The following is a 27,347-nucleotide window of genomic DNA, read 5'->3' as shown; positions in this document are numbered from 1 at the left end:
CATACCTTGTTAAAGCACACACATACCACCGACCTTTGTTCGTTGCTGATGCTCCTACTGATAACCCACCCTCCCAGTAAAGTTGCTTACTAGAGTAAGCTCACAGCGGGCAGACTCTTTGGTTTTGCATCTATACCCTGAGCTGGTGAGTAGTAGTTTTTTTTCATACCCTGAGCTGGTGAGTAGTATTTTTTTTTCAATCAACTTGGAATTAAGAACTTGTGGATAACTGGACATTTCGCTATAGGAAGCATTGTGATAGGGAGGTATTATGTAGAAAGTCTGCTCTAGGAAATGGAACATTAACTTTTCATTTGAGTGGCATAGCTAAATATAAGTGTTGATATAAAGAAATTTCAGATTGGGTGGTGGTAGTGGTTTAAAATACAGAATTTTAACAAAATTGCCTACTTGTTATATCTTAAGAGCAAAAACTTCTACTTAGGTTCTATTAGGTCTAATTGCCTACTTGGGTATATCTTAAGAGCAAAAACTTTTACTTAGGTTCTATTAGGTCTGGCCCTGTGGGCATTTCTCAATAAACATTTGCATAATTAGATGCTGTGATCACTCTTCAAAAAGAACTGGCAAGTTAGATTTTGTGCTGTGTGTGTGTGTGTGTGTGTGTGTGTGTGTAGAAGAGAGCAGTGTTAAAAGATCAAGGCTGGGCGTGTTGGCTCACGCCTGTAGTCCCAGCACTTTGGGAGGCCGAGGTGGGTGGATCACGAGGTCAGGAGTTCCAAGACCAGCCTGGCCAATATGATGAAACCCCATCTCTATTAAAACTACAAAAATTAGCTGGGTATGGTGACGTGTGCCTTTAGTTCCAGCTACTTGGGAGGCTGAGGCAGACGAATCGCTTGAACCCGGGAGGCAGAGGTTGCAGTGAGCCAAGATCTCATCATTGCACTCCAGCCTGGGTGACAGAGTGAGACTCTGTCTCCAATATATATGTATATATATTAGCTGGGCCTGGTGGCGTGTGCCTGTAATCCCAGCTATTTGGGAGGCTGAGGCAGGAGAATCGCTTAACCCAGGTGGTGGAGGTTGCAGTGAGCTGAGATCGCACCACTGCTGCTCTTCAGCCTGGGCAACAGCAAGACTCTCAAAAAAAAAAAAAAAAAGAATCAGTTACTGAGGTTGACCATCCCAAATCTGAGAATCTAAGATCCAAAATGCTTCAAGATGCAAAATTTTTCAATACTGACATGATGTTCAAAAAGGAAATGCTCCTTGTCCAATAATATAATGGAAACATTCCAAAATCTAAAACACTTCTGGTCCCAAACATTTCAGATAAGGATACTCACCTTGTATGTGTATGATGATTTTGTATAATTCAAATTGCCTTCTTTAGCCTTCTTTATACTATTCACTTGTTTTGCTTCTCAGGGATAGTCAAAACATTAAATCACACAAATGAGGGGCCAGGCGCAGCAGCTCACGCCTGTAATCCCAGCACTTTGGGAGGCCAAGGCGGGCAGATCACAAGGTCAGGAGATCGAGACCATCCTGGCTAACACCGTGAAACCCCGTCTCTACTAAAAATACAAAAAATTAGCTGGGCTTGGTGGCATGCGCCTGTAGTCTCAGCTATTCGGGAGGCTGAGGCAGGAGAATGGCATGAACCCTGGAGGTGGAGCTTGCAGTGAGCCGAGATAGCGCCACTGCACTCCAGCCTGGGTGACAGAGCAAGACTCTTGTCTCAAAAAAAAAAAAAACACACACAAATGAACACATTTCATATTTAAAATCTGAATTGAGATTTTTGTAACCTAAAAGAGGACAGAATGTAATGTCAGCCCTTTCCTATGTGTTCTATCGATAATGTCATTTCTTTCTTTTTTTTTTTTTTTTTTGAGGCAGTCTCGCTCTGTTGCCCCAGCTGGAGTGCAGTGGCGTGATCTGGGCTCACTGCAATCTCTGCCTCCCGGGTTCAAGTGATTCTCCTGTCTCAGCCTCCCAAGTAGCTGGGACTACAGGTGCCTGCCACCACGCCTGGCTAACTTTTTTGTGTTTTTAGTAGAGATGGGATTTCACCATGTTGATCAGGCTGGTCTTGAACTCCTGACCTCAGGTGATCCACCTGCCTTGGCCTCACAAAGTGCTGGGATTACAGGCGAGAGCCACCGCGCCCGGCCATGTCATTTCTTGTTAGTCTTGTTAAGGTTAAGCATAGCATCATGCAAATGCTGTTTGATTCATTTTCCCTTTCTGATCCTAACCTTGTTTGAGTTTCAGGGAAACTTTTAAATTTTGATCAAGTAAATGAAGTTGCTAGTAGTCAAAGAAGTAATTAATATTAAGTAACAGGAAGGGAAATTGCATTCACTTCTTTAGTTCAGCATTTCTGATAATGCTGATTTCTTTTTTTTTTTTTCTTTTTTTGAGACGGAGTCTTGCTCTTTCACCCAGGCTGGAGTGCAGTGGCATGATCTCGGCTCACTGCAACCTCCGTCTCCGGGGTTCAAGCGATTCTCCTGCCTTAGCCTGCTCAGTAGCTGGGATTACAGGCGTGCACCACCGTGCCTGACTAATTTTTGTATTTTTAGTAGAGATGGGGTTTCACCATGTTGGCCAGGCTGGTCTCGAACTCCTTACCTCGTGATTTGCCTGCCTCGGCCTCCCAAAGTGCTGAGAGTACAGGTGTGAGCCCCACCGCACCAGGAATATGCTGATTTATTTCCTTGCTAGAAGCTTGGCTTGCTTCATAGCTAGTTTTATAGGTACATCATACATCCCTATTTCCTCTCAGAAGTCATGATCAAACTCACTACTCTAGAGCTCACATTTAAGGGTAATAACATTTTATCATAAATCATTTTTAAATGTATAGTATTTGAGTAAAATCTTAAGCTGCAGTAAAGAAGTATCTTCAACTTGGGTGTTTGCAAATAGTTGTTTTGCCTTCTTTATTCTAAAATATGTATGTTTGCTTTGTTTTTAAAGCAGTGTTGTTACTGTGACTTTGAAGTATATTCTCAAAAAAAGGGGGAAAGTGCAGGGACAGGTTGAGTTTCCAGTGGGGAAGAAAAAAGGAAATGTTACTTATAGGTGGCTAACATAAAAAGTTGGATTAACTTTTTTTCTTTTTTTTTTTCTTTTTTAATAATAGAGACAGGGTCTCCCTATGTTTCCCAGGCTGGTCCCTCAAGTGATCCTCCTGCCTTGGCCTCCCAAAGTTCTGGGATTACAGGTGTGAGCCACTACACCTGGCCAATTTTTTTTTTTTCAACGTATGACTAAACATAGATTTATCTTTGCAGTAGACAAAATGAATATAAAGTTATTACTGTATACAAAATTCTTCAGGAATTTATTTGCTACAAAATATGAAATTTCTGTGCTTTAACTAAAATAAAAAATATTGGTTGTATTGGATCAATTTTTTTTTTGCAGTAGGTCAACCAAGAGAGAAGGCTTATATTTGGACTTTTAAAAATAGGCCATTCTGAAATCCAGAAATTTGTAAGATAATAAAGACCATTTAACTGTTCCTCATTGTTTGAAACTAATGGAATAAGAAATTATATTGGAGTGATAAGTGTGATTTCTGTGACTAGAATTCCCGAGTGTCATCTTTTTTTTTCTCTTTCTCCAGATTAGATTGATTATAGTTCTCCCCTTTTTAGACCTCTCGAGAAAGGGAATTTTCCTGCCTTTCTTTGGATAGGTGTCTGCGCAGAGATTTGATGGACATGCCATACAACTAAGCTTGGACAATTGGCACCTTTACTGCTTACTCCCAGATTTGGTTTAATCACTGATCTCTTGAATGGGATTTTATCTGGATAATTATCTTGTTCATCCTGAATTATTAATTGATCCCAGTATATGGATCTGACAAATTTTCAAAAAGCTGAGAGTACTGTAAAAAATATTTTTTAAAAGTGCCAGGCTTGGCCAGGCGCGGTGGCTCACACCTGTAATCCCAGCACTTTGGGAGGCCGAGCCGGGTGGATCACAAGATCAGGAGTTCGAGACCACCCTGGCTAAATGGTGAAGCCCCATCTCTACTAAAAATACAAAAAATTAGCCAGGCGTGGTGGCAGGCACCTGTAATCCCAGTTACTTGGGAAGCAGAGGCAAGAGAATGGCGTGAACCCGGGAGGCGGAGCTTGCAGTGAGCCGAGATCACGCCACTGCACTCCAGCCTGGGTGACTCAAAAAAAAAGTGCCAGGCTTGGTGGCTGAGGTGGAAGGATTGCTTGAGCCCAATAGTTAAAGACCAGCCTGAGCAACATAGCAAGACCCCATCTCTACAAATGGCATGTGTCTGTGGTCCCAGCTACCTGGGAGGCTGAGGCAGGATCACTTGAACCCAGGAGATTGAGGCTGCCGTGAGCCATGATTATGCCACTGTACTCCAGCCTGGGCTATAGAGCAAGACCTTGTCCCCCTGTGCAAAAAAAAAAAAATGGTTTTTACACAGAGTTTTAATTTTTGCTAGGGGAGTAGGGAGAGAGATAGGAATGTGATTCTACCATTTCCTGCCCCTGTTTATACACATACAATCAGAAAGTAATCATTTTACATCTGTGTCTTATTTTGTCCTACAGAGGGATTATGTTGTGCCTTAACTGTAACCCAAGTCTAGATGTATCCCATCTTAATGAGTTTCAGTTTTACTTTTCTTTAATAATTAATTGCTGTTAAATTGAATGTAGTTACACATAATAGTTAAGCAGGGTTAAAATAATCTTTTTGTCCTTTCAAAATGATAGTTTTATTACCACAGAAGACTACTTATCCTTAACATTTGTTATGTTCATTTCTATTACTAAGTAGTTTGTGTTAATCTCCAGATAGAATATTTCCTTTCAAGGTCCAATTTTTGTTTCTTCTGTAATAGTCAATTACTGTTGACTGTATATAGCCTCCTGAAGCTTTCATGTATCACAGGTAGAGTTTTTAACTGCATTCTCTGTGCATGTCACTGTAATTTGTGCATGTACATAATTTTCTTATTTTAAGATGCCAAACTAAGCACATTGTAGACATTTTGGATGAAATTAGAACAAACGATTATGTGCCATTAATAATAGATGTGGATTGGCATTCTGACCTTAAAGGTTAAAATAAGAGGTGTGGTTAGAGCTGGTCGTGGTGGCTCATGCTTGTAATCCCAGCACTTTGGGGGGCTGAGGTGGGCGGATCACTTGAGGTCGGGAGTTCGAGACCAGCCTCACAAACAAGGAGAAACCCCGTCTCTACTAAAAAAAAATATATACAAAATTAACTGGGCATGGTGGCGCATGCCTGTAATCCCAGCTACTCGGGAGGCTGAGGCAGGAGAATCGCTTGAACCCGGGAGGCGGATGTTATGGTGAGCCGAAATCGCGCCATTGTGCTCCAGCCTGGGCAACAAGAGTGAAACTCCGTGTCGGGGGTAAAAAAATAATAATAATAAATAAAAATTAAAAAGAGGTGTGGTTTAGAGGTTAGAACCACTTGCCTGAATGGTTAAACTAATTAAACATCAATTTTAATTAGTCAAATTTGTTGAATGCTTTGTTCAAAAAATTTCGGCACCTTATTGAGGAGTCAGTGGATTACCAAGAAATACTTGGTGTTTTTTAAATAATGATGAGCTGTTATGAGAAGTATTATCTTATCTGTAGCATGTGTCTTGCATATCCTTGCAATTTGTGAAGACAAAATTATTCTGGCAGTTTGGTTTCAGATTATAATAATCTACATGACACTTAAGAATTGTAAGAGCCAGCGGGGCTGGCACAGTGGCTCGCGCCTGTGATCCCAGCACTTTGGGAGGCTGAGGTGGGCAGATCACCTGAGGTTAGGAGTTCAAGACCATCCTGGCCAACATGGTGAAACTCCATCTCTACTAAAAATACAAAAAATTAGCTGGGCGTGGTGGCGGGCACCTGTAATCCCAGCTACTCGGGAGGTTGAGACAGGAGAATTGCTGGAACCCGAGAGGCGGAGGTTGCAGTGAGCCGAGATCGGGCCACTGCATTCCAGCCTGGGCAACAAAGAGTGAAACTCAGTCTCAAAAAAAAAAAAAAAAAGAATTACAGGAGCCAGGCTCACGCCTGAGGCAGGAGGACCAGCCTGGGCAACAGACTCTGTCTCTACCAAAAGAAAGAAAGAAAAAAAATTAGCTGGGTGTGATGGCATGCGCCTGTGGTTGAGAAGCTGAGGTGGGAGGATAACTTGAGCCTGGGAGTTTGGGGCTGCAGTAACAGAGCAAGACCCGGTCTCTTTAAAAGAAAAAAATTTTAGGAAAATATGAATGCTTTGTCTGAACTTCATAGAATTTTGCCATTTTCAACCCTACCTCCAGTCTGGCAGTAATCAGTCTAGGATTTTTAGATTTAAAATGAAAAGCATGGCTTCAGACTTTGCTCACCAAAACTTAGTATGTAATTCTCTTTTTTTCTTTGCAGAAATGGAATCTATTTGGAATTTGCAGAAGCAAGGTAAGAATGATTAGATTACTTAAAATATCACTAATAAGTAACCACTGGACATTATTTTTGGGTGGGATTAACAGATGGGTGGTAATTTACCAAATAGACTTTGTATTTTGAGTTATTTAATAACTGCAATCAAAAGGCACTAGCAGCTGGGCAGGGTGGCTCATGCCTGTAATCCCAACACTTTGGGAGGCCAAGGTGGGAGGATTGCTGAAGTCCAGGAGTTCAAGACCAGCCTGGGCAGCATAGCCAGACCCCATCTCTATTTTTTAAATTAAAAAAAAAAAAATGTAGGGCCAGGCGCGGTGGCTCATGCCTGTAATCCTAGCACTTTGGGAGGCTGAGGCGGGTGGATCACCCGAGGTCAGGAGTTCAAGACCAGCTTGGCCAACATGGTGAGACCCTGTCTACTAAAAATACAAAAATTAGCTGGGCGTGGTGGCAGGCGCCTGTAATCCCAGCTACTGGGGAGGCTGAGGCAAGAGAATAGCTTGAACCCAGGAGGCAGAGGTTGCAGTGAGCCGAGATTCTGCCATTGCACTCCAGCCTGGGCAACAAGAGCGAAACGCCATCTCAAAGAAAAAAAAAAGATAGTATTAAGAGTGAATATGAAAAAAGAAAACAGCAACAAAAAGACACTACCATACTGTAAGTGAAAAAAACAGATGAAAGTATTATTTACCTACTAGATGAAGATATGAATGATTTTTTTCCCCTCCTGATTATGAAAGTAAGACAAGCCATAAATGTTATTAATGTAGGAAACCAACAAGAATAAGTATTTCCACTTTTGGCTGGTTTTTCTCTGTATTTGTGTGGTAGACAACAAATAGCCTAAGAATTGAAATTCATAGTTCCAAAAAATATTAGCTGTTATAGGAGCCTTATCTGGGCTGGATATTCTCTGAAAAGATGGTTAGAAATTAAAATAGATTATCCTAATTATTGTGTGCCTTCCTCCTGAATATATTAAAATATGATTATTGTGGAATACATGAAATAAAGTGAGAGTTTTGTAGTAGTCACAATAGATTTGGGTTTTTAGAGCCATGTAACTGAATTGTATCCTATTCCTCATTTACTTTGCTAATTAATATAAGTGAATTTCAGATGGATGTGAAATTCCTAGAATTTCAGGACTTGAAATGTGCAGAAATTCTCTTATTTTACATATTAGGAAAGTGAGGCCCAGTGAGGTTCCTGTGAACTAGAAAGTGGCAGGACTAGAATGTAGGTTCCACTGATTTCCCAACATTGCTCTTTCTTCTGGAGTTACTTTCTCTGTATCTTACCAAACAAATGAAAAAAACATAGACTAGAAAATACACCCTGCAGGCTGGGCACGGTGGCTCATGCCTGGAATCCCAGCACTTTGGGTGGCGGAGGCAGGTGGATCACCTGAGGTTCAGGAGTTCAAGACCAGCCTGGCCAACATGGTGAAACCCCATTTCTATTAAAACAGTTAGCCAGGCATGGTGGCACATGCCTGTAAATCCCAGCTACTAGGGAGGCTGAGCCAGGAGAATCGCTTGAACACGAGAGGTGGAGGTTGCAGTGAGCTGAGATCACGCCATTGCTCTCTAGCCTGGGCAACAAGAACGAAACTTCGTCTGAAAAAAGGAAAAGAAAATATACCCTGCAAAGTAGACCTACCTGTCTTTACTGTAAAATGGCCGTTAACTCTTAGGAATGAGCATCTTCTTCATGGCAGATTTCCAGTGGGTGGCCCTAGGAGTCCCAGAAAGGATATTATATTATCTCTGGACTAAACTAGATTGATTCTTAGCTGAAGTGGACTTGAGTTTTTCTGATATTATTTTCAGGCCTTTAAAATTTTCCATTGGGTGACCAGTTGTATTGACTTGGCTTTTTTTTTTTTTAAAGCATGTATACTTGAAAAAGTTCTTAGGATAGGTGGAAATTATATATGTGTGTGTGTATATATATATAATATAATAAAATAATATATAATAAAAACAGTGCCCCTCCAGAAGAGGGGAGCACACAGCTAAATAGTAAGAATTTAGAATAACCCTGGAGTCTTTTTCCAGACACATTCTAACAGTTTTATGTTTTGAATCTGAAAGATCCATAGTCTTTTGTTAGTGCTGAGAATAAAGGCTGATGTTACTATGGGAAATTGAGTAAGCCTTGATTAGGACTGAATTGGTAGTTTTGCTAATTAATTTAACGTCAAGTTTTTGGTGCCAGGTTTTACTTAGATAGTTCCCACACTGGTTAAAATAAATTTTGACTTCATTGCTGAGAACAGCAAAAGAAAAATCCAAGTGTTTCTTTTAATATTGGATTATTGGTGACAAACTTTTCTTTGGCTGCTGTTTTCAAATACACTGCTTTTGTAATCAGTAGAAGTACATAAAACCCTTAAGTGAACTCAACCATCTCTGATCTGTAGGAGTTGAGGCCCTCACTGGCTAGAGGATCCTGTACTTGGAATTCATTGGAATTCCAAATAGCTACTTCCAGGTTGAGAAACTGGATCATACATGTGTTAGTACAAAGAGGAAATGCGCTTGAAGTTTTGTTTTCATAAAAAAATTGGGCAGTTTAAATGATGGTTGTTTGGGATTGTTATCGGAATATGGGCATTTTGAGATTCTAGACCTTATTTTTATTTATTTTTTTAACCTTTCTAGATCCCAAAAGGATAATCACTTACAATGAAGCCATGGATAGTCCAGATCAATGAAGGACCAGACTGCCTATTCGTAACCTTTCTGCAGCATTAGAGCCATCGTTCATGGGGGACACAAGGCTTTTATGCTCCTAGATCTTCAACGCAGCAGAGGAACCATAAGTAGAATCACAGGATAATATATACAAATATATATATATACATATATATATATATATATAGTTATTTAAAAAAGGCAACTGAAAGTAATTAGACTTCTTAAGGAATCAAATTTATTTCAAGAGACTACACATGGTTATTTAATCTCCGGTACTGAATAGGTTTTTTTTTTTTTCTGTTAGTTTTTGTTTTTAAGTGTGAATGCAAGTGATTAATGAATACAGACTTAACAAGTGTGGTTCTAAAGTTCCTGCTGTCATCAACTTGGGCAACAAATGACCCACTGGAAAGGCAAATCCACTTAAAAGATCTTTGTATCTTGTTCTGTGACTGAAGTGATACACTAATCACGGGGAACCCAGAATGATTCAACGTTTTCCCCCCACTCCTCCCTTGATCTTTTTGGTTTTACTTTAATTAAGCCCTGCGAGAATGCTGGATAAATGCCTTGAAGTTAGCAGGGTGTATTTTTTTAGCGAATATGATTTGCATGTCTTGCCAGGAGTTAAGCGGCCTCTGTGGGGTGTTGGGGAAATACTTTATTTCTTTCCATTTATTTTTTGTGGGGTGGGGATAGGGGAGGGCATTGAAGTTCTACAATTCTGGAATCGTTGATGGTACATAGTTAACTTGGCTTCGGTTACATATTGGACTTTAACAACTGAAGAATCTATGCGTGTCATTTAAAGAAAAGTTGCAGAACAAGCAATTGGCTTAGATATACAATCTGGAAAAATATTCCTGTGCCCATATTTTAATGTAATTGTATAACTGGGAGCAAAAATATATTCTGCTTTTCAACTGTAGGTGCTCCAGACTTGCTCTCTGTCACTAACACTAAATGTGCTGTTTTCCTTGTTTTTCATCAAACATTTAAGACAAACTTAGACCTTTCTGTAAATTATCTTTTAATTTCTCAGCAAAATCTAAAAGGGGAAGAAAAAAGTCCATGAAAACTAAAACTTTTCATGTTTTTAGCCAGTGAGAAGGTAATAAACCCTGACTGTAGAAGGTGTGTTTTCATGCAAACTATACTTCTGAGCTTGTTAGCTTCTAATTATATCTTAATAAATATATTTTATTACTAGAGCAAGATGGGTTTTTAAGGAAAATAATGTGAAATTCTGGAAATTTTCTTTGGGGCAGAGAAGAGCATTAGCCCTGTCTTATCATTACATTGCCATCCTGTTGCACTGCAGCTTGTGTATAGCATGCTAAAATAAATTTTTGTGTGTGTGTGCAGAAATTAAGGGTCCAATTGAGATTGGGTGATGTTAGTAGCATAATAACAAGTTGTCTGGCCTGACACAGCATCACATCACACACACAGAAATTAGTATATCCATGTATGTCAAATACAGGTTAAAATATCAGGGCATTTATATAAAGAGTTGTAGTCTTCTGATAAAAGTAGACTGGATCCCCTGGGGTATTTGGGGAGAAAGTAACTACTTTTGCTCTACCCCTAGAAATATCCGGTTTTGAGTGACTGTAGTATGGATGGGTTTTCTTGTTTTGTTGATTATTTGAGGCTTTTAAAAGAAGTAGTTCATGAAAGAAGCTGTTGGACTCAACATAGAATAGAGTAACTATCTTTTTAGTCTGGATTTCTGCCCTGCTTAGATTTTAAAAGTATAAGCATGGATTGCCAATTCCACTTGATGTAAACAAAACTTTTTTTTATACATAATATATATATATATATAAAATAACTTATTGTATCAGTCCAGGTTCAGAAACTTGTGGTAGGCCAGTTCCAGATAGTTTCATTTCACCTGTAAACTGTATCACTTTTACTGATATTGTAATTTTCAAATGTATAATATGTTTACAGATGTGCCCTGCATTTAGTCTGCCTTGTTCCTATTTTGATTTTTGTTGAGTCTCCTGCCTGCTTGCCAAAAGCTAGGATGCTTCAGGCCCATGTACAATTGAAAGCAGAGGCATCCTTGAGCTTTAAAGCATTGAACAAACTGGAAAATGCAACATACCACATAACTGAAGTGAAAAAAGTCTGTGTTTTTGTGTTTTTTTAAATAAAAATTTTCAAAAAGTTAAAAAAAAAAAGACATATAAGGTTGATTAAAGGGAAAAAAGGCTCCAGTTTGTTTTACAGGTTTTAAAGTTCTGCTGTGTGTTCAATTGCCTTGTGTAACCACTTGTCGCCTTAGGGCCAGATTCCCTTCTCCAGTCCCCTTTTTTAAATGTCCATTTTGCTTGCCTGGAATTTTAAAGTTCTTCTGTCTCACAACTCACAAGAAACTTTCTGGGTTTGTGACATACAGAGGTTGAATGAATATATATTTGAAAAGGAAAAAACAACAAACCCAGCCCCCACATGAATTGGGCTTTTTAACTTAGAAGCAACACTTGATTAAACATCTTTAGAAAGCTATTGCTTTTCTAATTTCCTTCCATATCCCTCAGGCCTCAGTGTTCAGAGAAGCCAAAAAGAATGTATCACTTCTCTGTCTGTCCAAAGGTTTTTGAGAGTCTCACTTGTAAATGAAACAATGCAACATTTCACTTTGATTTCTCCACTGAAATCTCCTTGATTATATGGTTACAGGTATGTAGTTAGGAATGTCTGTTAACTTTCTGAGAACCCTAGTGCCCCATCATATTAACTGTCAGTATTTTGGGGGCATTAGGTTAATAGACTTAATTGCCTAGGTACAAGCAGGACTTTGGGACAAATCTCTTTGTGCTGTTTGGTAACACTTAACTCTATTTGTTGCAATCTTTCTCCTTAGGTCCTCACACAATTCCTTACAGAGCACTTATTAAAAAAAAAATCTTAAGAGTTGATCTGTTTTCTGATTATTTTGTGTAAGCTTCTAAAACTTCAGCTATGATTAATTTAGCACATTTAAATAACGTGTTATTGTTTGGTATAAAGAATTTTCCTTCAACTCAGAGTATTAGTACTGTAGCATAAACCAAATACAGTCTAGAGGGGATTTTTAACATCCCTCCATTATAAAGACTGAAAAAGGGGTGTGTGTGCGTGTGTGTATGTATGTATGTGTGTGTTGAGTGTGTGTGAGGAAAAGATGGAGATATTAAAAATTAGTAAATGAATGTGTATAAGACATTAGTATTCAGAGAATGAACTTGTATTTATTTTGTGCCATTTGTTTTCATTACACAGAAAAAAGTCAGGTGGTTTAAATCCTTAAAAGGGTAGTATTGAAAAATGGCACTAAGAATGAAATTATGACCTATTTTTTTAATAGCTATGAAGATACTAATTATGGGTGAAGATTTCTTTTTAAATCTGTTTTCATTGTTGTAGGCTTCTGTGTCACATACCACTCTTGTAGGTGTCCTCAATAATCCCCCTTTCCCACAAAATACACAGGGTGTATTATCTTTCTCTTTATTCACCCCCACTTTGCTGAACTGAAGTTAATTACATAGCCTTTTTTCTAACCTCCTTAGTAATGAACCTTCACATAAAGTGTATTTACAGCATCTGTAGTAGCCAGCTCTTCCTCCTTTACTTTCTAGGAGGGGATAGCCAATAACTAGGAATTTAATGACAGATTGTTTTTTTCTTTGAAATAAATGGCCAGAGAGTTTCTCCATTTTAGAATTTTGTTGTCCTCCTTAATCATCTGCTTACCTAGTCATTACTCAATCTGCAGAAACTTCATAAAGGAAAAGTGCTGCATTGTTTTTACAAATAACAGTTTGTAGGGAAAATATGACAAACCTTAACTATGGGAGTTGTCCACAATACAAAATTTTGAAAAAACATTACATAGTGATAATATCATACTTGGTTGTTAGGCTTGTTGCTTCCCCACATCAGAGGCATCTAATGATTTATCTTTTGTAATTGCTGTAAACTTTTTAAAATAAGCCATTTAGTGTGAAATTGTCATGTGTTAAATGGCTACTGGCAAATGGCTATTGGAAATGGACTTTACTCAATTTTAATTCCACTGTAAATAAGGAGGGAGTCATTCCTGCAAGGCTCTCTTCAGAGAAATAGGTTAAAAGTCCAATTTCCAGGTATTATTAGTATAGTTATGCCACTGGGCCACATCCTCAACAACAGCTGATCCCTCTTGTATAAATATGTTAGCTGTGCAGAACAGTTATGTTATAGGACAAATAGGTCATTATGGTCAGATCGGGGTTGATGCCACACCAGTCAAGGTAGAGTCTGATAGGGCAGTATCTTAATAACCCTACCCATGACTTAACTGTTGGATTTGAAAGGAAAACGTAGGATTTGCTCTTCTCCCCTTACCCGCCACAAAATTTTGATAATTTGTTTAAAAGGGAGAGGCAGAGGAAAAGACTAGAAGCATAAATAGCTGCTGTAAGTTTGCCAGAGGCACATAGCTTAACATTAGTTCTTAATATCGATGTTATTTTTACTAATGTAATTAATCAACAGAGCACCAAGATTCTTTCATGGTGAAAAGGGTGGGCTTCTGTTTTGGTATCTTAAAATGTTTCTTTTAAAGTATACATCACCTGTGTGAGAACCAGGACCACCTGGGAGAGTGATGAATCATTGGCTCCACTCAAAAGCATTGCTCTACTGAGTTTTATATTTCACACTGTTTTGCTGCTCAAGAAAGGTCTTAAAGTAGTTAAAGGATGCCAGCAATAGTGCGAATAGAATTTTCGGTTGTCTGCATAATAAAAACACCCAGTGCAGCATGATTGGTATGTTGCTCTTGCATTATTGGGAATGGTAAATCAGTTATGGGCTAGAAACTATGGAACAGCCATCCTCATATGTGATGGGATTGCTGATTCAGACTTACCTATTTTACATAAAATTTTGTTATGTCCAGAGTTCTAAAGCCATTTTATAATACTGCAGTATCCCCCCCCCGCCTTTTTTTTTTTTTTTTTTTGAGACGGACTGTCTATTGCCCAGGCTGGAATACAGTGGCGCAATCTTGGCTCACTGCAACCTCCACCTCCCTGGTTCAAGCAATTCCCCTGCCTCAGCCTCCTGAGTAGCTGGGATTACGGGTACACACCACCATATCTGGCTAATTTGTATTCTTAGTAGAGACGGGGTTTCACCATGTTGGCCAGACTGGTCTCGAACTCCTGACCTCAGGCAATCTGCCCGCCTCAGCCTCCCAAAGTGCTGGGATTACAGGTGTGAGCCACCGTACCCGGCCAAGTATCTCTTTTCTACAGCCTTATTAAATTAACTACAAACATTTATTTTCCAATTTAGTTTTACTTTCAGTGCATATCAAAGTTGTACTCTTCAGACCAACGGACTAACTTGAGGGCAAATTACATAGCTTTCCATGTACCCTTTTTTCCTCAGGTGCTAATCAAAGGCTCTGAAAATGCATACTGCTTTAGTGATGTCTGCTTTATTCTTAAAATGCTTATTTCTTTTGCTAGATGTAAAGATTTGGTGTTAACAAAAGTGGTTTTAATATGTAAATATGAATGAATGCCTTTAGTTTACCCTGTTTGTCTATTATTATTAATCTGTTTTCATTTATCCTTCATAGAGGAGGATCCTTTCATGATCTTGAACACATTTCATTAGATATTGTTGCATTTTAAGAATGAAAATACACCTGTTTTCTGTCTTAGATTAATCCTGCTGCTGCTATGAGAAACTGAAAATCAAGAATGTGATGCACTTTTTACATTACTATATACCATACATATACCATAGGTTGCTTTGATACCTTTCGTGTAGCACAGCCACTAACAAGAGTGAGTGAATTATAAAATTCTCTTTGGGAGGGAATCAGTACAAGTAACTAATTGGCTGATATTGTCCTATGAAGGACAATAACTTAGGAATATAAGAATTCTGTTAATAGTACACTTTTTGGCCTTAAATGTCTTCTACTACTGAAAATAGTTTAAATCTTAGCTTTGTTTCTATTACTCCCTCCCTCTGCCTCAGAAGGAGGAATTGGGAAGAATGGCTTAAAGGACGTGGTGTCATTGATTTGTTGCTGATCTTTTAGAAAACATTTGTCTGTGTAAGCTGGGGACTTATTTTTTGTTTGTATATAAAGGAGAAATAATGCTGCCCTGAACCAATCAGATTTAGTTTAAATCAAATCAATCAAAACTCCAACTATCTGTTTCTCTTGTCTTTTTACTTAGCAAAGGAAAACTTTAGTGAATGCTACTTGACAAGAAGATAAGTCATTTCTCAAGCACATACCCAAACTTGAAGGTGATTGAACCCAAAATAATGGGTGGGAAACACCGAATGAGGTGGAGGAATGAGAAAGATGTGTGGGCCAAAGCTATCTGGTTATATTTTGATGTTGCCAATATCGCAAAGCCAAAATTTTAATTTGCTTATTTAATATATTTGTTGGCCAGAGATCTATTTTTATATCAATGTGCCTTGCATGTATATTAAAAAAAAAATTGGAAACGCCATGTAGTAATGCCTGAGATAGTTGATGGTTCTTACCACCTCACTAATTTTTATGCAGTATGAAATGCTCATTCTATTGCCCAACTGGTGCTCTCTGTTTAAAGTTACAGATCTTGTCAAACTGGAACTATTTTATAAGCTGGGGAAGTGATTTACTTTTTTTGTTGTATCTTTTTTGTTCTTAGTCTGTTAGTGGCTGTCCTGTAGTGGGAAATAGTAAAAGGATTATTCACTCCCTTTTCTTCTCCCCTCAGCACCTTCTTCAAGTAAACATTTCTTGTGTGCTTTGAAAAAAGTTTCAGCTTGCTGTCTCTTTTAATGTTTTAAAGAAGTGTTATACAAAGCATTGTTTGCAAAATATAGGGAGATAATGGAGTCCACTTTAATTTGGAATTCTGTGTGAGCTATGATCCAAGTTATCAGCTCTTTCCAACTTTAAAAATTTTGTTAAAAGCACCTTGCTTAGAAAATTTTAAATATTTATGTCTGCAACAATTGTCTCAAAATAATAAACTGTGCAATTCTTGTCATTAAAAAAAAAAGATCTGAATTTTCCCTAATGTGACTTGTTAGTTTCTCTCTGTATTTCCTGCCAGTGTAAATGTGAAAGCTTTGCTTGCATTACGTTTTAGAAATGCATTTTGCACACTCAAATTTTGCCGAAGCTCCGTGAAAAGGTTAGATCTAAGTAGATGAATAAAGCTATGCACATGTTCTGAAAGTTTAATTTGTGTGTCATTACCAAAAGTGACCAATTTATCCTTACTACTTTGCTGTTCTTAGCTTTACCATCTTTGGAAACTTGGCTCAAAGTTATATAGTTCTGGGCTAGCTCATCAGTGGAACTAGGAGAGAGGAAAACTGGCACCTATTTTAATAAAGTTCAATTTAAACAAGAGCTTGACTTGTATCTATTAAAGGGCTTTTCTTGAAACAGGGCAGTTTTATCAGCTTTACAAATCATTGGATGTTCTTCCTTAGTAATATTTTGGTTTATTTGATCAAATAGAAATGGAAAGTAATTCAAACTGAAAGACTCTTTTTTGTCATATGGAACTTGGTGACGATTTTATGTCTTAAAGCTGGTTTAAAGGTAGGATACCTTTAGCTTTATTGCTTTAGCATAAATTTAGTTTACTGAATTGACTGGCTTGAGATTAGAATTATTCAGTTGTTTGTAAGATCAAAGCACAGGTTGTTTTAAAGATAACGTGTATCTTTTAAAACATTGCCCAAGCTGATTAGAACAAGTTTAGAAATTGCGTACATTTGGTTCAAGTGCTGCAATCTGCATGTACTAAATAGCTTTACTTTGTGTATGTGTACTTATAATGTGTAGATGTACTACCCAGGTTTTGTCAAATCATCTTTTTTAAAGTTGTTTTTTTTTTAATTGCTTCAGGACCTTTGTAGGAGAGGCTAATATGTTTAAGTAGAAGATATTACTGATAGCATTTTCCCCATGCTCCTACATATAAAATAAATATTTCTATTTTATACCTTTTTCAATATACAGAAGAGGGTTACTTCTTCATCAAGTATATTGTTGCCTTTGAGGACACAGCAAAACCCTTCTATATGTATCTTCATTGATAGTGGCAGTTAAAAACTAAGTTATCCGGTTAAGACTCAAAAGGTGACCCATAATTAATTGCCTGGTCTTAAAAGGCAGAAATGCAGGAGTGTAGCAAGCATCATCTTAGATGGCTATGGTTCCTCTTCCGCATCTGTCAATAGTTCACTTATGTTCAGTCTTAGAACCTACTAGAAGAGCAAAGCAATTTCTGTCTTGTGCAGAGGCACTTAGGAGCTGAGTTACCTCTTAATCTGGGGGAATGGATAATAAGTGGAGTACAGTTACGTTAAAGGATGTTCCCCCCCCTCAAAAAAAAGTTTCAATGTTTGTTTTGCCCAGTCAAAAATATAGGTCTTTTCTAGATATAAGAACAGTGACCAGAAATTTTCCCTTTTGCTAAATGCTTAGGTGTTTGCTGTAGCTGTTTCTGATGTCATGGATTCTGAGGAAGTGTCAGTTACGTGATGATCTTCCTTTATTGATGTCTTCATCATGTTCGGTGTTTTAAAAATATAAATTACCAACACTCTACAACCATATCCAGATTTACTTATTTTATCAGAAAAAAAACTTGAGAAATTTGTAGATCAAATTGAGAGACAATAAGTGTACATTGTTGAATAAAAAATTTTAAAGTTTCTGAGGTGTTTGTTATCTTTTGTGTGCTTTAGTTTTTTAAAAAGTCTTTACTGACTAATCTTAAATTCAGCTGATAAAAAGTTAAAAAAAAAAAAAAAAACTGAAAACTAAGTTTGTGACATTGATAATGATTTGTTTCCAAAGGGTCAAATATGTGAAGAATTTAAGTCTTAAGTATACTATGGTCCTATGATTTTTTTTAATTTTTTTAATCATACAGGTTTTTACAGTGCTTAGAATTAGCTTGCTTATTGAAAAATCCAGAGCTATCCTGCCTTTTTGCAGGACATTAAGCCTTATGCTCTTCCAATTGAAATAAATCAAAATTGAGCTAAGCAGTTGAGCAACTAGAATGTTAAGCTGCCAAGATTCTGGATTTATTCGTAACTTTGTGTTGAAATATGTGGCAGTACACACTGGAGAAACTTCCTGTTTCTTTAGTACTGATTTGTCACAAGGTGAAAGGAAAATCAATGCCAACTTCAACATTATTAGAAAGAGCAGGAGACGGGAGGAAAGGACATAAAAACATTTACCAAAAGTGTCAGTCGCTATAGAGATTGATAACATTTAGGTGATATGCTTTATTGTTCTTTGAGATAAGGAATAATTGTCCTTGGCCTGGTGAGTGACTTGCAAGGACACAAAAGAGAATGTGGAGTTTTATGGAAGCTTGACTTAAAAAATTCTCATCCAGGCGGGCACAGTGGCTCAACACCTGTAATCCCAGCACTTTGGGAAGCCACAGTGGGTGGATCACTTGAGCCCAAGAATTCGAGACCAGCCTGGGCAACATAGTGAGACCTCATCTCTACAAAAAGTACAAAAATTAGCCAGGCATAGTGGCAGGCACCTGTAGTCCCAACTACTCAGGAGGCTGAGGCAGGAGGATCACTTGAGCCCAGGAGATCGACACTGCACTTCAGCCTGGGTGACAGTGAGACCCTGTCTCAACAACAACAAAAATTCTCATCCACAGGCCGGGCGTGGTGGCTCACACCTGTAATCCCAGCACTTTGGGAGGCCGAGGCGGGCGGATCACCTAAGGTTGGGAGTTCGAGACCAGCCTGACCAACATGGAGAAACCCGTCTCTACTAAAAATACAAAATTAGCCAGGTGTGGTGGTGCATGCCTGTAATCCCAGCTACTCGGGAGGCTGAGACAGAGAATCACTGGAACCCGGGAGGCGGAGGTTATGGTGAGCCGAGATAGCGCCATTGCACTCCAGCCTGGGCAACAAGAGCAAAACATCTAAAAAAAAAGTTCTCATCCACTTAGGTGTGATTTATGTGAAGCATGGTAGTTAATTGAGTCTACAAAGTTGTTTTTTTTTTAATGACGTTTATTGTGGATTTCAGCAGCTAACATTTGAAAGCAATGTCTGTGAGCAGAACATAAAACTTATTCTAGAGTGCTTAGCAAGGTCTCATGCTTGAGGAATGATCGTACTTGGAGCTTTTAATAAGCTACTGTTGGATTCGGCGAATCGATTGGATCTGCGAAGTCTGGGCATGAGAGCCCCACTCTCTCCAATGTTTATAGTCTCCTCCGTGATGGTCACTTTCCAAGATATACTGATACCCACGATATCCAGGATATTGGTAGCAAACCCAGCTAGGAAATTCAAAGTACATTTCATTATTAAAACTAATTAGGAATCTGGTTAATACCCCAAAACCTGAGCCTCTTTACTCAACACAATGGTATGAGATGCTTTTAGGCTTAGAAAAAATAGCCATCCTAAATGTGTCAGGCACTATTTGTAAGCATAATATGGCTATAGCTAGTTAATTAGCCTTAATCATCAAAAGAGATATAAGTAGTCAATGTAAATTCTTCCATAGAGGCATGTCTGGGGGAGAGAAATCTGCAACCTTAAGTGGTAGTTGGTATAAAGAACTTGAGATTCAAAATTATGTAGAACTAGAATGTGACATCTATACTGATATGTGTGAAATCTGATTAAAACATAACCATTGATGCAACCCCAGGAGTTACTTTGAAGTATATTCCAACCCTGTTTTTGTACTTACGCCCCACTTTGTATCTTCATGGAGCCGACTTCGTTGTTGAACCAACCCATGGCTTGCAAGGAGGGGTAGTCGTCAGAGATCTCCCACTGGCGTCCAATAAAGTTTTCCTTCTCAAAGATGGTCATCTTAGACTCCTTATGATTCTGTAATTCAGAAATTGTTTAAAAATGTCTAGTACTAGTGCTATGGCTATCATTCTTCATGTTTTTCAAAATTGAAACACTTTTTTGGATTACACAAGGAAGCACATGATAATTTAAAAAGATTAAGGCAACAGATTTGTGAGAAAACAGTAGCCCATAATTTTGTTTATTCCAATGTAAATACCATAACATTTAGAATGTACAAATAACTGATAACTATTTTGGAACAATGAAGAGGATTTGACAGTGAGAAAAAGTACTAGCAAAATGCAGCCAACCAAGGGATTAATATTCACTAATGTGACAAAAGATCTCACAAATTAATACAAAAAGTAAGCCCAAATATGTATGTGTGCGCTTGCGTGTGTATGTGTGTTGTTGGAAATAACTTGTATGTCCAGTAGGGGACATGACTACTACACAAGCATTAAAAAGGCAGAGACTAACCTATATGAACTTCAAAAATGGACAAAACTGTTTGGTAATAGAAAGTGGTAGGGGAGCGATTGAGTGGAAAGGGACACCAGGGAACTATGATGGAATGTTCTTTATATCGTTAGGGTGTTGGTTACATGGATATATATATTTTTCAAAACTGATGAGAATATTCACTTAGGATCTGTGCATTTTACTGTATGTCAGTTATACCTTAGGGTGGGCAAATGAAATGTTTTTAAAAGTGAGATTGAAATAATTTCCAGACAGGGAACTATTTATTTGGATTAGAGCTATTTAGGTTAACTTCTCCACCAGTTGAATTTTGGCAAGACTTTGAACCGAGGTGAGATTATTAACCAAAATCACGAGAAACTCACACATAGACTGAATATTTGGAAAGGGTCTAGCCCAACCTAACTCCTAATACAGGGATCATTTTCAACACACCCCTTAAGGTCATCCTGCTTTCTGCTTGAACTGTTTCCAAAGACCAGAAACATCCCAGCCTGATGCATTATTGAGTAATACTTAAGTGTTCAGAACAAGAAGATTATTATCAATCAATGTAGATCGATACTGGAAGACTTGCCTATTTCTTCAGTCATTCCCACTTACTGAAAGGTTACTTCAGCATCTTCCTGTTTCTGCAGTAAAAGTGTTACACAGATTGAAATTTAACTGGCCAAGGATTCACCTTTTGCTGCAAGGTAAGCACTTTCACTCATTTACTAGTGTTTCACAAGTTTACTGGGCTCTTGAGTATCCACTTACTGCCACCTGTAAGACCCTTAGTTTTAGCTTAAGGGAAGTACCACCTGGTGGAGAAAAATCAAATAGCAGGCTTAGTGAAGAAAGTGATGTTTTCTCTTTTTTTACTTTTGTCTTTTTTCCTGCCACATTCAGCATAACTGATGAGAAATAGCATGAACGTCAGTCTGTCCACACCCTCTTGTCCCATCCCTCATATGCACAGAAGTGGAAATTTCAGAGACTCACAGCTGAACAGATGGGGCGGAAGGACATGAGACGCTCAATGTGGTAGGCATTACTCCCACTCCAGGCATCCCAGCGAGGGTATTCTCCTCTCTCCAGGATAAACTGTTGCCCACAGAAGCTGGTATGCTCATAACCAATCCAGCTGCCAAAGACATGTAGTGTTTGTTCATGGTGTTCAAAGCCTATATGGCCTTGGGGAGAAGGCATCTTTCGTTTTAGATAAGTTAATAGTGGGGTAAAATACCAAGCTAATCCCAGTAGAGCTGTACAAAGTAATTTGTCACAAGAGTTGAGGAATGAGTTGACAGGTATACTAAGCAGGTTAGTGAATGTAATATTTGTTTGGGGATTATCACTGAAAAGGTCTATCTACTTCACTGGTCTGAGTGAAGTGTATTAGCAAAGCCAATCTAAAATTATATTTCCTGGCTGGGTATGGTGGCTCACGCCTGTAGTTCCAACGCTTCAGGAGGCCAAGGCAAGCAGATCGCTTGAGCCCATGAGTTGGAGACCAGCCTGGGAAACATGGCGAAACCCTGTCTACAAAACTCAAAAATTAGCCAGGCGTGGTGACCCACTACTGCAGTCCCAGCTATTCAGGGGGCTGAGGGTTGAGGCTTGGAGGTGGAGGCTGCAGTGAGCCATGATTGTGCCACCGCACTCCAGCCTGGGCAACAGAGTGACACCTTGTCTCAAAAAAAAATTTTTTTTTTCTTTTTCTCCAAATCACCTATTCTCTACCTGTTTCAGGATCTAGTGACTGACTATTGCAAGCTTGTCCAACCTGTTGCCCAAGGGCTGCATGCAGCTCAGGACAGCTTTGAACGCAGCCCAACACAAATTTGTAAACTTTCTTAAAACATTATGAGTTTTTTTTGTTGTTGTTAGCTCATCAGCTATCGTTATGGTATTTTATATGTGGCCCAAGACAATTCTTTCAGTGTGGCCTAGGGAAGCCAAAAGATTAGACACCCCTGGACTATTGCTTTGGCTCAAGCCAAACCTGTTGGCGTCTTCTTAAGAAAGCACAGGGACGAACAAGCAGCTGATGGATTACTAGTCTTTTTTTTCCTTTGACTTGTGAGTTCTTTCTCCTAGTGCCCCATACCTATACTTAAAACTTGAAACACTCAGCTTAGTTTTTCACAATTGGGTCTCAGTTAGTGATGACACCTTAAAGTGTTACATCTTTTAAAGGACTGAAGAGCTTAATTTTGGTGGCAAGCAACTTGTGGAAGCCTATCCACATGCAAGGCCAATTCTGCCTAGTCAAGGGTGAGTCTTTTCCTTAGGTATTTTCAGGCTAATGATAAAGGCCTCAACTACTCTGCCAAGAGTCAGAGGACAAAAATGAGAGGATCTCCCTCAACCAAGATTAACCATCAACCAGAAACTGCCTGAAAGATGAATCAGGAGCTAATACGTCTCTGGAGTCGTGGGGTTAAGGCTTTTTTTTAAATAAAGAAATTAGCTAACAATGTCTGCTCTGGGATATGCAGGAGGAGAGTTAGCCATGAAGAGGCAGCCACTTGACACTTTCTTCTCTACCAATTTTCTGCAGGCAAGAAAAACTCAAGGGTCTTGTGGCTGTTCTGAGAGCACCCTAGGTAGCAGCCTGTGAGCTCCAGAAGCAAAATTTTGATTACTGCCACTGCCCCACCCCATTGTATGTATTTCTTTATCCAGCCCCTGAAATCTAGTACCCAGCCACTAAGAACCTCATGTTCCTTCTAGCTTTGGCTTACTAAATTACGCATGTAGTGATTTCTTTCGAGGCCTCTCTCCGAGAAATGACTAGAGCCTAGGGGAACATCCTTCTTCCCCTATCCCCACTCTATGGTCCCATGTCTGAAGGGACCTGAAATAAGGGGCTGCGGTTCTGCAGAAGTCCATACTCACGCGCCACTTTCCACCTTCAGGGACCGGACATTATCAAAACTGCACTCAGAGACATTTGGACAGGAGCTGGTGAACTCCATCCTCTTGCCCTGAAAGTTCTCCTGATCATAGATGGTTATCTGAAATGAGATTGAATGGCACAAGAGAGCTAGAACATCAGGAAAAACAGAGGTCTAGGTCAACAGCTTAACTTGAGTCTGACTCTGTGCTTTCTGTTACCAGCTGTAGCCTGGGATGCCTGATGAGGTCTCTTCCAGTGTAGACAGGTCAGGAAAGGGTTTGAATTAATGCCACTGGTTGGTGTTCATTTGCCCAGAGTAAGGATGAGGTGGAGGGAAGATTGGTTTATGATAGAAATGGTCTGCCAGGGATAGTATCTAGACCAATGGACAGGCCAAGGACTTATGGGCTCCCATTCCACCACAGTTCCTTCATAAGCATGGCCCAGAGGCCAGGATTCTGGGAGTCCCAGGAGCTCCTTATAGATTCTTAGCTTCTCCAGCCACACCCCCTATAGAAACCTAGAGTGTAAAGGAGAGTTATGGTCAACCCTTTTTCTACTTTGAACTAAAACCTGGCTCATGGACCTGGCCAGAGGACCACTCCCAAAGCTGTGAGCTGACCTCAGAGTTGACCCAATGAGGAGAGTGGGGAGTGTTGGAGAGAGGCCAGTGAGAGGCCTGAGGATCAGCCACTTCGGCCAATGGTTAAAGCCAACCTCAGGCTGGGAGGCTGAGTCCTGTAATTTATTTGGGATCTAGTAGTAAATATCTTTATGGGCCCTCATTTTCTCCATGGACATAACCGTTGCTGGGCTGCTGTATTTTAAGATGACTTTAGCGGGGAGGAGAGAGGAGTTAAGGAAACTAGGTATCATCTCCCACCCATCATTGGCGTCCACAGTCATCCTTCCTTTGTGCAATGGGACATCCTGAGAGATCCTTCCTTCGACAGCACTGGAGCTTGTGTGGACCTTTCTCCTACAAACTGGGGTTTTTCTGGTCAGTCACTGCCTTATGGACGAGCACAGGCCTGGGGCCTGCTCTGTGCAGCATCTCACCCCTGCCCTGTTGGATGTGATGGGGGTGGGCTTACCTTCCATGGCCCCAGGGACCCCGGCGTAGGGTTGGTCTGAGCCATCTTGGTGGTTGGAAGGGTTTCTGGAAGACAGAGCACACACGAATGATGTGGCCTCTGGGGAGGAGGGTGAGGTGAGGGAATGCCTCGAAAGGTAAAGGAGACTTGAAATCTGCAAGACAGACTTTGGTTGGAATTCTGGCTCTGCCACTCACTAGCTGTGCCTCGGGGTTGTTTTTTTGTTGTTGTTGCTATTTTGAGACAGGGTCTTCCTCTGTCATCCAGGCTAGAGTGCAGTGGTGCAATCTCACTTCATTGCAACCTCTGCCTCCTGGGCTCAGGTGATCCTTCTGCCTCAGCCTCCCATGTAGCTGGGACTACAGGCATGCACCACCATTGTCCAGCTAGTTTTTGTATTTTTAGTAGAGATGGGGGTTTCACCATGTTGGCCAGGCTGGTCCCGAACTCCTGACCTCAAGTGATCCATCCACCTCGGCCTCCCAAAGTGTTGGGATTACAGGTGTGAGCCACCGCGCCCAGCCTGAGCCTCAGTTTTTCCATTGGTAAAGCTTCGACATGCAGTTATTGTAAAGATCAGAAATAATAGGCCGGGCACGGTGGTTCACGCCTGTAATCTCAGCACTTTGGGAGGCCGAGGCGGGTGGATTACCTGAGGTCGGGAGTTTGAGACCAGCCTGGCCAATGTGGTGAAACCCCGTCTCTACTAAAAATACAAAAATTAGCTAGGTATGATGGCACACACCTGTAGTCCCAGCTACTCGGGAGGCTGAGGCAGGAGAATTGCTTGAACCCAGGAGGCGGAGGTTGCAGTGAGCTGAGATCGTGCCACTGCACTCCAGCTTGGGCAACAGAGTGAGACTCCATCTCAAAAAAAAAACAAAAAAAAAACAAGGATCAGAAACAATAATGCAGGTAAAGCACTGAAAAGCATTGTGACCCTGTCCTCTCATTTGCTTTCAGGTGACAGCATTGCCTCTGTCTGCAATATAAACTCTTTGGCAACCACCTAGGCCAGACCCCTCATGTGACTGGCCAAACAAGCCAGCCATGCCAGGATCCCAAGCCCCAGACTCCCTCGTAACCCTTCACGGTCTCATCCTTATCTGGCCCCTTTCTGCTTTTCTTTTTCTTTTTTTTTTTTTTTTTTGAGATGGAGTTTCACTCTTGTTGCCCAGGCTGGAGTGCAATGGTGCAATCTCGGCTCACCGCAACCTCCGCCTCCCAGGTTCAAGTGATTCTCCTGTCTCAGCCTCCCTAGTAGCTGGGATTACAGGCATGTGCCACCACGCCTGGCTAATTTTGTATTTTTAGTAGAGACGGGGTTTCTCCATGTTGGTCAGGCTGGTCTTGAACTCCCGACCTCAGGTGATCTGCCCGCCTTGGCCTCCCAAAGTGCTGGGATTACAGGCATAAGCCGCCGCGCCCGGCCATTCCTTTCTGCTTTTCTATCTCCTAGATCCTACCCAGCCTTGACCTTGCCTCCTCAGAGGCTTTCCTGCCTTCTCCAGCCCACAGCCACTTGCTTGCTTTCTTGATTTCTAGCACTCATCACAGTACCAATCTGTGTTCTGGTTGGATGTCCTGGTGAGCACCTCAATGGCAAGGCCTGGGTCTTCTGGGGGATTGGTATAGCATCGTGCTGAGCACATGTGGGGATGAGGGATCAGGGGGACATTGAAAAAGACTTATTGAAGGAAAGTGAAGAAGAAAAGAGTTATAATACTTAACACTCAATAATGGCTATCTACATGTCCGGCCCTGTTTTAAATGCTCTACATGCATTGACGCATTTAATCTTCACATAAAGCCTATGAATTAAGAATTATCATTATCCCCATTTTACAGATGAGGATACTGAGGCTCATAGAGGTTAGGTAGACAGTAAAGATGGTAGGACGAGTTTTAAAAAAGGAAGGACAGAGCAAGAAAGAGGAAGGAAAAGAGCGGGAAGGAAGGGAAGAAGGAAGACAGGCAGGTGTGTATTAGGTTTCTTAGGACAGACATTCATGGCCCTCCTCCTGGCTGGTGTCGGGCCCAGGAATGATGCATGTAAACTCTGTAATGTATTTTTCCATTCTGAATCTCTGAATAAGCAACATTTCCCAGGTCCTGCCCCCATACCTTCTCCCTGCTCATTTCTTGGGGGCCCATGCCCATCCCCCAGCCTTAGTTGCTAGGGCAGTGGTTATTGCTATATAAGTGACTCCTCTTGGGGTGACAAGGGAAGGCTGCCTTCCACCAGAGTTCCCCACTCTTCTCCAGCCACCCTAGAAGGCTCTACACACTAGGCAGGAGAACTGGGCCCTCTCCTGGGCATGTCTCTGCAGAGCAAGGAGAGGAAGGGCAAGGGCACCCTGAGGGCCTTACTCACCCAGCTCCTGCTGCTCAGCCTGGGTCTCCATCTGGTACCACTTGCTCTGTGGCCCTCCTCTTTATAGCCCTGCGGCCTCTGGCCTCTGGCCCTGTCAGCACTCTGCTCTCCCTCTGCCTTTGTTCCTCATGATCCCCAGAGCTTTGGTGGCTCAGCTTGCTGGGGCCTTTGTTTAAACCAGGGATACAGAAATCCAGAGAGGCCCCTCTGTTGTGGGCATGGCTGGCTGCTGCAGGCCTTGGCTGCTCTAGTCTTTCTTAATCTCAGAGCAGCTAGGGGGTGAGGACAGAGGTCTCTGCCATGAGTATTTGTCTCTTGTCCTTCTCCAGGTTCCTCACACCACCTTGGGATCTTCCTAAGACCCTAAGACCCTGGGAGACCCCATGTCATATCAAACACATCAAAATGCACCTCACTTCCATACAGGATATGCATTTCTTGTTGTTTAAAAATGTGAAAGAATTATTGTAATTCTGAACTCAATATGAGAAAAAATGGTTCACT

The 27,347-nt window shown here is 40.4% G+C and overlaps 2 protein-coding genes across 2 annotated transcripts in view; one reads left to right on the top strand and one right to left on the bottom strand.

Annotated features, from left to right (window-relative positions):
* Positions 1 to 17,865, top strand: part of NUFIP2 (nuclear FMR1 interacting protein 2) — a 38,782-nt gene extending 20,917 nt beyond the window's left edge. The window contains exons 3-4 of the mRNA XM_002827214.6: positions 6,408 to 6,440; positions 9,095 to 17,865. Coding sequence (XP_002827260.5) covers positions 6,408 to 6,440; positions 9,095 to 9,147 — 86 coding nt within the window. The 3' untranslated portion in view covers positions 9,148 to 17,865. The remainder of the gene's footprint in view (positions 1 to 6,407; positions 6,441 to 9,094) is intronic.
* A 1,334-nt stretch (positions 17,866 to 19,199) lies between these two features.
* On the bottom strand, positions 19,200 to 26,982 carry CRYBA1 (crystallin beta A1). Its single transcript, XM_002827195.5, has 6 exons — positions 26,844 to 26,982; positions 24,470 to 24,534; positions 23,375 to 23,493; positions 21,476 to 21,617; positions 19,899 to 20,041; positions 19,200 to 19,479 (listed from the first exon to the last, which is right to left on the bottom strand). Exons 1-6 carry the CDS (start codon positions 26,872 to 26,874, stop codon positions 19,332 to 19,334), a joined length of 648 nt encoding a protein of 215 aa, XP_002827241.1. The 5' UTR covers positions 26,875 to 26,982; the 3' UTR covers positions 19,200 to 19,331.
* Positions 26,983 to 27,347: the final 365 nt, after the last annotated feature.

This window comes from Pongo abelii, chromosome 19 (genome assembly GCF_028885655.2).
Source record: "Pongo abelii isolate AG06213 chromosome 19, NHGRI_mPonAbe1-v2.0_pri, whole genome shotgun sequence".
NCBI classification, from domain to species: Eukaryota; Metazoa; Chordata; class Mammalia; order Primates; family Hominidae; genus Pongo; species Pongo abelii.
This window is presented reverse-complemented; position numbering and strand designations above follow the sequence as displayed.

Coding starts and splice junctions, on each gene's coding strand:
- CRYBA1 (XM_002827195.5), bottom strand. CDS start 26,874: ATGGAGACCCAGGCTGAGCAGCAGGAGCTGG. Junction 23,494..24,469: donor GGTCCCTGGGGCCATGGAAG/GTAAGCCCACCC, acceptor ATCTCATTTCAG/ATAACCATCTATGATCAGGA. Junction 20,042..21,475: donor TCCGCCCCATCTGTTCAGCT/GTGAGTCTCTGA, acceptor TCTGAATTACAG/AATCATAAGGAGTCTAAGAT.